Source organism: Adiantum capillus-veneris, chromosome 26, assembly GCF_014529385.1.
Source record: "Adiantum capillus-veneris isolate H3 chromosome 26, ASM1452938v2, whole genome shotgun sequence".
In the NCBI taxonomy this organism is placed as follows: Eukaryota; Viridiplantae; Streptophyta; class Polypodiopsida; order Polypodiales; family Pteridaceae; genus Adiantum; species Adiantum capillus-veneris.
The window spans coordinates 47142474-47153296 of NC_140956.1; the positions used below are offsets into that span (position 1 = coordinate 47142474).

General features: G+C 42.9%; 1 protein-coding gene across 1 annotated transcript; it reads left to right on the top strand.

Moving 5' to 3' along the window:
• The first annotated feature begins 6555 nt into the window (after window positions 1-6555).
• Window positions 6556-10492, top strand: LOC147423379 (pentatricopeptide repeat-containing protein At2g39620-like). The gene has a single exon (XM_086501413.1). It carries the CDS (start codon window positions 7428-7430, stop codon window positions 10152-10154), a length of 2727 nt encoding a protein of 908 aa, XP_086357539.1. The 5' UTR covers window positions 6556-7427; the 3' UTR covers window positions 10155-10492.
• The last annotated feature ends 331 nt before the right edge of the window (window positions 10493-10823 follow it).

Sequence of the window (10823 nt, forward strand, 5' to 3'; positions counted from 1 at the left end):
ATAGGAGTCTTGACAAAGACTATCGTCTTCATGTCAAGATCCAACATCCAAAAACTTTGGAAGAAGCCATTAGTCATGCGCAAAGATATGATGATGACCAAGAGAGAAAAGGAAATGTTCCCTACTCTAAGAATACTTTTGCTAAGAGCATGAGGCTAAGAGTCAATGGCGAGGTAGATCTCCCACACGTTCCAAGAGGAATAAGAGACAATCTACCTCTCCACGCCTACAAGAGGCTAAGAAGCCTAAACAATCACGAGATACTCTGCGTGGGTCTCTCAGCACTGCTGATTTTGAGCGTGCAAAGAAACACAATTTAGCACGACTATTTGTAGAGCACATATATAAACTCTATGGTCTTCCAACTAGTATCATTAGTAACAAAGATCGAAATCAGGGCACCACGGGTGCTGCTGACACTAATATGTATGATGATGATGATCTAGGAAATCATAGACTTGTAGATATGGCTTCTTTCAAGAATCTGGAACATTGCCAAAGCGTACTTGAAAGCAACCTCTCTGCACTCAATGCAAATGTTACCAATACGGAGTTACTTGTGAAATTTATGAATTCACAGACGACTCAAGGAGCCACAAGTGGCACGGTTCAAGGGAACCAAGCTCGCACGACTCAAGGAGTCCAAGAGACAAGTGTTGCAGAAGATGCAAAAGGTAGCATTGCATTACTTAAGAATATTACCATTCCTGAGTTTCACAGGGAAGAGCGTGATCGCAACAAGGATACGGTCAATACGTTCTTACACAAATGGAGTGATATTCATAGATTGAGACACACCCCACATATAAAGACGGCTATGGAAACAAATCTATCTCTTAAAGGCAAGGCCTATAAGTGGTGGATGACTTTTCCAATAGATGCTCGTCCTCGTCTTGGGCTACCTTTCAAGCTTCTTTCTCCAAAGAGTTTTTGGACTCCAATGAAGAAGATAAGAATTGGTTAGCATGGGATGCATTCCGCATGTCTGACCTCTCTCTCACACAGTACCTTTCGAAGTATCGGGAAATCATATTAAAACTAGAAGGTCTAGATGGATTCCAAAAGATACGGGGTTTTAATAGGGGTCTTGACAAAGACTATCGTCTTTATGTCAAGACCCAACATCCAAACTTTGGAAGAAGCCATTAGTCATGCACAAAGATATGATGATGACCAAGAGAGAAAAGGAAATGCTCCCTACTCTAAGAATACTTTTGCTAAGAGCAATGTGGCTAAGAGTCAATGGCGAGGTAGATCTCCCACACATTATAAGAGGAATAAGAGACAATCTACCTCTCCACGCCCACAAGAGGTTAATAAGCATAAACAATCACGAGATACTCCGCGTGGGTCTTTCACCCGTCTCTCAACACTGCTGATTTGAGTGTGCACACTGCAAAGAAACACAATTTGTGTTTTAGATGTCTTTTCGTCCAACATAACAAGAAAGATTGTCATCTTTTGCAAGGCAAAGAAAAGGCCATGCACACGGTGCAACGCCTTACATTAGATTCATCTCCTAAATATTATGTTGTAGAGGTTCTTCATATGGAAGAAAAGCACAAGTGTTGTGTGCCTGCTTCAATGTGGCAACCCACCTTTGGCCCCCATGATTTGATTCGCATGCATGGCACTATTAACGGACAACGTGTTCGTATTTTAGTGGATGATGGTGCAACTCATAACTTCTTGAACTATAAGCTAGTCAAGAAATTGAAGCTTACACAGACTCCCTGCTCTCACAAGTATGTGGTGGAGCAGATGTTTGGGTATGATAAAGAAGTATACGACACGGTAGTTCAAGGGGTTGAGCTTATTGTTCAAGATCATACGATGACCCTTGACTTCCAAGTTATGAACATGGAGCGTGCTGATGTAGTTTTAGGACGGGAGTGACTGCATGGTTTAGGAAACACATTGCACACTAGTTATGAACACAACTACTTATCCTTTATGGCCAATGGTAAACATGTGATTTTGCTTGGTGAGAAAAATATACCATCTGCACCTCTTATATGTACAGCCGAGCTTTCTATTTTGCAGAAAGCAAATTTAATAGATGAAGTCTTTTTGTGTTACTGCTTGCGAATTCTCAAGAGCAAAGTGCAATGAATTCTAGTAATGGTATGCAAAGTGCAATGAATTCTAATGGTATGCAAAGTGTAATGAATTCTACTGATAAACAAAGTGTTAACAAATCTAACGAGCAAAGTGCTCTCAGTTTTTTATATTATAGAGCAACGTGCAACTGTTGTAAAACAAACATTACAAGAACTGATTCTCCATCCCATCATAACTCTAGTTTACTTTCTCCTTTTGCACGGAAAAAGCTGACTCACTTACTCACAGAGTATAGTGATGTGTTCTCAAGTGATTTACCACTGGGTTTACCCCCTACACGTGATGCGTAGATGTCTTGCCAGGCACTAAACCGGTGAGTAAACCACCTTATTGTATGAGTGCTAAAGAAGCCAAGGAGGTTAAGAGTCAGTTGGCTAACTACCTCGCTCGTGGTTTCATTAGACCTAGCACTTCGCCTTGGGCATCACCAATTCTATTGGTAAAAAACAAAGATGGTACTATGCGCATGTGCGTAGATTATCACAGATTAAATGCGATAACCACCAAGAACAAGTATCCTCTGCCTCGAGTGGATGAGTTGTTTGATCAACTCCATGGATAGATTTTTGTTCAGGATACCACCAGGTACGTATCCTACTGCAAGATATCTCCAAAACTGCCTTTAGAACACGGTTCGGGCATTTCAAATTTTTGGTTATGCCTTTTGGTCTAACCAATGCTCCAGCTACATTTATAACATTCATGGATAGTGTCTTACGTCCCTATCTTGGAAAATTTGTTGTGGTTTTCCTTGATGACATTCTCATTTACAGTAAGACTGAAGATGAACACATAGAACACTTACGATTAGTGTTTGAACAGCTACGAGCTCACGGGTTGTATGGTAAGCAAAGCAAGTGCGATTTCTTTAAAACAGAGATACATTACCTCGGTCATGTGATCTCTTATTGTGGCATCAAGATGGACATTGACAAGGTCGCTGCCATTCTTCGACGGCCACACCCCAACACGGTTGAGGAGCTTCAAATATTTTTAGGCATTGTTGGATTTTATCGATAGTATATCCGTGACTATGCCAAAATCACTATTCCTATGACGGATCAACTTAAAGCAAAAGGTAAGACCTTTCCTTGGGAAGAAGCCCAAAAACACAGTTTCGAACAGCTCAAGGTAGCTATAGCCACTGCTCCCATCCTAGCAATCGTCGACCCACTTAAGCCGTTTGTGGTAGAGACTAATGCTAGTGATAAAGCCATTGGTGCGGTACTTCTCCAGGAGGAAAGACCTATAGCCTTTGAAAGTAAAAAGTTAGATAGAGCTCAACAAAATTATTTTGTCTATGAGAGAGAGCTCTATGCCATAATTCATGCTTTACGAAAGTGGCGACACTATTTATATGGTGTCGAGTTTGAAGTAGTTTTTGACCATGAAAGTATCAAATGGTTTACTACTCAAACAGACATGAAGGGCCATAAAGCTAGATGGGCAGAAATCCTTCAAGGTTATGATTGTAAGCTATGATATCGCAAGGGGCGATATAATGTAGCAACGGATGCACTAAAGTCGGATGCCTCAGATTAATTCACTTGCTTTCATGGAACTAAAGAGTGGATTTTTGGAGTCATTACGTGGCAAGTGTGCACAAGATCAATCATATGCTAAAGTGTGGAGTGAAGTTTTAAAAAGGGATCTCTCACACTCACATGTCTCTGAACAGCCAGATCAACATGTCTCTGCACGCGCAGATAGAAACTCCAACACACAAAGCTCCACCCCTACTCAGGAAGAGCTTAAACAATGGAAGAATTTTTCCATTGATGATAGCTACTTACTCCACAAAGGTAGAGTATTTGTGACTCAGACACTAGGCACCAAATCTTATTTGAGTGTCACGATAGTTCAAGTGCTGGTCATCCAGGTATCCGTAAGACGTATGCCTTAGTTCGACGGCAATTTTATTGGTCGGGCTTACATCATGATGTTCAAGAGTACGTACTAAACTACCATCAGTGCCAAGTTAATAAGGCAGAGCGCCTCAAGGTAGGTGGCCTTTTACATCCTTTAGAGATTCCACAAGGTAAGTGGGAGAGTATCTCTATGGATTTTGTAGTAGGACTACCTACTACAAATTGTGGCTATGATGCCATTTGGGTAATTGTAGACCGTCTCACAAAGATGGGACGATTCATTCCCACTAAGACTACGATTAAGACACCGGAATTAGCACAACTATTTGTAGAGCACATATATAAACTCTACGGTCTTCCAGCTAGTATCATTAGTGACAAAGATCAAAAGTTCGATAATCACTTCTGGAGAGCTGTGTTCCAAAAGTTGGAAACTAAACTTAATCTAAGTACGGCTGATCATCTAGAAACGGATGGTCAAACAGAAAGAGTTAATCAAGTGCTAAAGGATATGCTACGAGCGTACGTTAGCAAGAAGCAAACCAATTGGGAAGACTACTTACCTATATTGGAATTTTCTTATAATAGTTCAAAGCATGTGACTACAGGGTTTAGTCCATTTATGCTTTTGTATGGATTTCAACCTAGATCACCCATTACGGTGGGGTTGGCTAAGGAGAAGATATAACAAGCGAAGGATTTTCTCCAAGACCATTTTGACATGCTTTGAGTTGCTCGACAGAACGTTAAGCAAGCTCAAGACCGATATAAGAAGTACGCAGATGAGCATCAACGTCTTGCTACTTTCGAAAAAGAAGACAAGGTTTTCCTCAAAGTTCCGGAGCATTCAGAAAGTCTAAAGACGAAAAAAGTTGCAAAAAACTTTCACCACGCTATTATGGACCATTTACCATTCTCAAACGTATAGGTCGAGTGGCCTATAAGTTAGCTCTTCCAGAGCACTCACGACTTCATCCTGTTTTTCATGTTAGCCGTTTACGAAAATAGCTAGGACAGAATGATAATGTCATTGACACAGGTGTGTTGGTTGACCTTATCGCACCACCAAGCATTCCTCATGAGCCCAAAAAGATTTTGGATTCTCATGAGCTTCACACCAAACATCATGTCAGACGATAGGTGTTGGTAAAATGGCTAGATAGACCTGAAGAAGGTTCTACATGGGAGAATGTCTCCGCACTTAAGAAATGTTTTCCTATGTTCGTTTTCGAGGACGAAAACGATTCTCCAAGGGGGGGGTAATGTAAGGACATGGGTCCTATGGGCAAGGCCACCGGCACGGCCGGACAGTGTGTACGCTAGGGAAGGCTATAAGATAGCATGGTTGGGTGGAGACTAGCACACGCATTACCATCGCTCTTTCAGAAAGGGTCACGACGGCTTTCAAAAACAATAAGAAAGTGATAAAATTGTTAGGTTGAATTAAACTGGTATCAGTGTTTGGAAAAGGATTGCCTCAGCTTAGTCTTGAGCCGATTAAAAATCGAGACTAGCTAGCTGCAAACCATGGTAAACGGAAGAAAAACAGATGAAATATGTGAAAGTCGTTCAAAAATTATGCAAATCTCAAAATTTCTGCTAGTGTTTCCGGTTTTCTTCTTTGTGAAGAGAAAACTCGACCAACAGCCGCTTAATAAAAAAGACTTTCTTGAACGTTAAGAGTGATTGGAATCAAGCTATAGAATGCAAGAAATGTAAAGCCATGTGAAGTTGTGAAATGAAAGGTGAAATAAAAAGAACTAATTAATATATGCGTGTGTGTATAGAATTTATTAGAATTATGAAAGCTGAAGCTTCATTTTAGTATTTTAAAACAATAGAATGCGAAAAAACCATATATGTGTGTGTGTGTAAATTTACTAAAATTATGCAAGGTGAAGCTTCACTTTATCATTCTAAAACAATAGAATGCAAGAAAAGTAAAGACATGTCAGGATGTGAAATGAAAGGTAAGTCTCCATCGTGGCAATGAAAACAATGAAAGTCTCCCTAACCCAACACAACACTAAGGTTTCTTTTAGAAAGCCAAAAAGTAGGAAGGCATCACTAAGGCCCGTGTCACATTGGGACAAAAAGACGACACTTTTCCTTGAATGCATCAATCAGCTGCTGTGCTGATGCATCACCTTGTCACACTGGGTCATTGGCCCTTTTTTGATAGCTTAGCTGGATGTCCACCTCAGCGGCACACTTTCCTCAGAAGTGTGCAGGCCTCCCTTGATCGCCCAACTTTAACGCACACATTGTTCTTGCAATTTGATTGGACGCGGAGCAGCTTTTTTGACTTTATCACCTGCGCTTAGTGTGACAGGATTTCCACTGGTTGCTGTAAGCGGGACAAGCCATCCAACTCACGAAGGACAGGCATCCCAATGTGATAGGGGCCTAAGGCCTCACCCCCTAGGGCCAGGCCAAAAAATTTATCGTGTTGCGGGACTCCGACCATTCCCTTAGGCGGTACTTCGACGATTTCTAGTTTGGGCTGGTGCTCATTGTACATACTGGGTCTACGTTGCCCCCAATTTATTAATTAGCTGTCGAGATGCCTTTTCACTAGCTTCCAAAAGCATACACCCCACTCTTCCTGCTGTTCCCACGAATCAGCTTCGCAGGCTCCTCCCCGGCCCAAGCTTGGGTCTCTGTGTTGCGGCATCACGACAGCTCTCCCTCTGAATTTCCTCGCGATGGTGATAACCATCAGCTTTTGATGAAACGAAACAGTCCTTCTGCATCGCCTCCTCCTCCTGTGCTGCGCACACAACACAAGGCCCACAACCCATCCCCCAGCCTGCGGATTGTGTCCAACATCCCCGTTCTGCAACCAGCCCGTTCGGAGCTTGGCTTGCACACTAGCCCCTACAGACTCTTCTCCCACCTGTGCCTTTTGGATGCGGTCGTGGTGGTGCTTGATGTTCATGAAGGAGACTCTGTCGCCGTGCTTGGCGATGAGGGATTCGGCAAACTGCTCTCTCTCTCTCTCTCTCTCTCTCTCTCTCTCTCTCCCCACGTTTGCGCTCACAGCGCAGAGCTACATCTGCGGGCATTCCTTTCCACGTTAAAAATCATCTTCTTCTTCTCTCTCGCCTGCCAGATGGCGTCGCCTCCCTTTTCATGTTTGACTAACAAGTCAGCATCTTGCAAGATTCGCAGTAATTTGACGTGCTTCCATAATCGTAGCAACATATTCGAGCTCCATGTCTACCCAACGCACAAAACTTCAGACTTTCGCAACATCTGCGTGCCCTCTTGGATTCAGTATGCAAAATATCCCGAAGCTGGGGCGACACAACCATAATTACATGAAAGCTATTGCCACGCAGAGGAAAAAGACTTCCCCACAGAGACTTCTAATGGAAGGAATGCTTCCAGGGCGTCCACCACAACAGAAAATTAACCTGAAACCTTGTTCAAGACTCTATGGCTTTCGGTAGGTTGCCAAATAATGGCCCACAGAAACTGCGAGGGGCTTTGCAGATGTGCATTAGATCCACAGACACCGATCCCATTGGGCTTTGTTTGGATAATGATGCAAACACGCCTACTGCAAGTGGATTTTTCCATCAACAAAAGAAAAAGGAGAATGACGAAAAGGACGATGAAGAACCAGAGATAGAGCTCTTGGTTTGTTGCAATGGTAACCTTGACTTCAGTGTCCATGATCAGTTTGCGCTTGTGGGTTCTCTTAATGCTCGTGCTGCACTGAAAGATCTACCAGAGGGTGCCAAACTACATGCTTCTATCATCAAAGTTGGTCTGCTTGACTGGAATATTTTCATAGGTGGTGCACTTGTGAATGTGTATGCCAAATGTGCTGCACTTGAAAAGGCACAGCTTGTGTTAGATGATCTTCCCGTGCGTAATGTAGTCTGTTGGAATGGCCTCATTGCAGGCTATGTTCAACGTGGCCTTAGGGAGAAAGCGCTCAGCTGTTATGATTGGATGCGACAAGAAGGCCTTTCCCCTGATGAAGTAACCTTCTCTTGCATCCTCAAAGCTTGTACTGGCATGGCAGCAGCTGACAAGGGCAAAGAGATACATTCCGAACTTGTCAGAAGGGGACTTATGGAGCAAGATATTGTGCTTGGAAATGCTTTGATGGATTTTTATATAAAGCGTGGTGCACTTGCAAAAGCGCATCAAGTTTTCGAGGAGCTTCCGGACCAAAATGTGGTCTCGTGGACAACTCTTATCTGTGGATGTTGCCAGCATGGGCATTGCGAGAGAGCACTCAACTATTTTGAGCTTATGAAACAGGAGGAATTGTCTCCCGATTCAATGACCTTCTCCTGCATTTTGAAAGCTTGTGGCAGCATAGGAGCACTGGAAAGAGGTAGACAAATTCATGCTGAAATGATTAAATCAGCCTTGATTGAAAGTGACAAAGTGCTTGAAAACTCGTTGTTGGATATGTATGCCAAGTGTGGTGCACTTGCCAAGGCGAAACTTGTGTTTCAGGAGCTTCATAGGCGGGATGTCGTATCTTGGAATGTCTTGATGGGAGGCTATTGTGAGCACGGGCTTGGTGAAGAGGCACTTAGATGTTTTGAATTGATGAGTAATGATGCTTTATTGCCTGATGAAGTCACCTATTCTTACACCTTGAAAGCATGTAGCAGCATAGGAGCCGCTGAAAAGGGTAGAGAAATACATGCTGAGATTATGAGACAGGGCTATTTGGGGAAAGATAACAAACTTGGAAATGCATTGGTGGACATGTATGCCAAATGTGGTGTACTTGCAAGGGCACAACAAGTCTTTAAGGAGCTTCAAGTTCGGGATGTAGTTGGTTGGACATCACTAATTTCAGGACTTTGCCAATATGGGCACAGTGAGGATGCACTCAACTATTTTGAGGCATTGAGAAAAGCGAGCATCTCGCTGGACATCGTAGCCTTGGCCGGTATGCTAAAAGCAACCAGTGCCATAGGAGCGACCAACATAGGTAAAGAACTACATGCTGAGATTGTTAAAAGGGGATTGGTGGGGATCGACACTGTGCTCGGGGATGCATTGGTGGACATGTATGCCAAGTGTGGTGTGCTTGCAAAGGCACAACAATTGTTTCATGAGCTTCCAATTAGGACTAGAGTCTCATGGAATGCAGTAATTGTAGGGCATTGTCAACAGGGACATGGAGAAAGAACACTCCACTATTATGAACTCATGAAATTCGAGGGTGTCGATCCTGATTCAGTGACTTATTCTTGCATTCTTAAGGCTTGTAGTAGCGTAGGAGCAGCTGATAAGGGCCAAGGCATTCATGCCGAGATTGCTAGAAAGGGTTTTTTGGAGAATGGTACTGTACTTGGGAATGCATTGTTAGACATGTACATCAAGTGTGGATTCCTTGTAATGGCACAGCAAGTGTTTGATGAGCTCCCATGTCGAAACATAGTTTCATGGAATGTATTAATTGCGGGCTATTGCCAATACGATCACAATGAGGAGGCAGTAGGCTGTTTTGAGTGCATGAAACATGAGGGCCTCTCCCCTGACGCAGTAACATTTGCTTGTGCTTTTAAAGCTTGTGGCAGCATGGGAGCAACTGAGAAAGGCAAAGAAATACATGTTGACCTTGCTAGAAAAGGCTTTCTTGCGAATGATCCCATGGTTGGAAGTGCATTAGTAGACATGTATGCAAAGTGTGGGGCACTTTCTAGGGCAAGAGAAGTGTTTAACAAGCTACCCACTCTGGATGTGGTCTTGTGGACAACATTAATTGCTGGTTATTGTGAGCATGGGCTGGGCGAGGCGGCGCTCAAGAGCTTTGTACATATGAGACATGCGGGTCACTCGCCTGATGTTGTAACATTTGCTTGTATCCTTAAAGCCTGTGGCAGTATAGGGGCAACTGACGAGGGACAAATGCACTTTGAAAGTATTAGCAGAAGGTATGGCATTATGCCAACAGTAGAGCATCACACAAGCATGGTGGATCTGCATGGCCGTGCCGGGCGCTTCGACGAGGCAATGGCACTGATAAAAAAGATGCCCTCTTCTGATCAACTTCCAGCCTGGCTTGCTTTTCTGGGTGCTTGTAGAAAATGGTGCAATTTGAAGCTTGGAAAAATGGCCTTTGAACAAGGGGTGGGTCCGAACAGGCAAAACATCCAAGGGGGTTGGAATGCTTTTCTGATTGAGTGATGTTTCACTAACAAGGTTCCATAGTTTTAGGTTTAATGGCCTTTCAAAATCCTTATATGCACACCTTGGTCCCACGTTTTGCTGTGCTCTAACATCAGACTGAAACTTTCTGTGTTGAAACCCACATTTTGAGGGTGAAACATTTTGGCATTTGTCGGTGACATTGCAAGTAGCATGAGAGATTTTGATAAGATTTGACTGAGGTCTCAAACTTGTACAAAACTCTAGGGTTGATCATATGGAACCATCCCTTGCCCAAATCAACAACAGCCTTGCCCACTAATGCTTGTAAATTTTTCACTCCTTTGAATAGAATTTGCTCAAATTGGGCGACATAAGCATCTCATAGGTCAATTCTATTGAAGTCATTGGGCTTCAAGTTTGGTTTTTGGAATAACTCAAAAAAGAACGCCTTTCTGTAAAAAAAAAAAGGCCCTCTAAGCTTATTGGAAATGGTGAGACAAACAACTTTGTAGTTTAAAGTTTTTTCATTTGAGGATGGCAAGAGGGAGTTTTATTCATTTTTTTGCAAGGTTGTTATGGAGAGAGGAGGGAAACTTCCGTCTTTCTGGCTCTTGAAGCTTTAGGCAATCCTCAGCCAAAAGGAAGTTGTTGATGCTTTTCTCAAGGATCATCATTCTCTCTCTCTCTCTCTCTCTCTCTCATTAC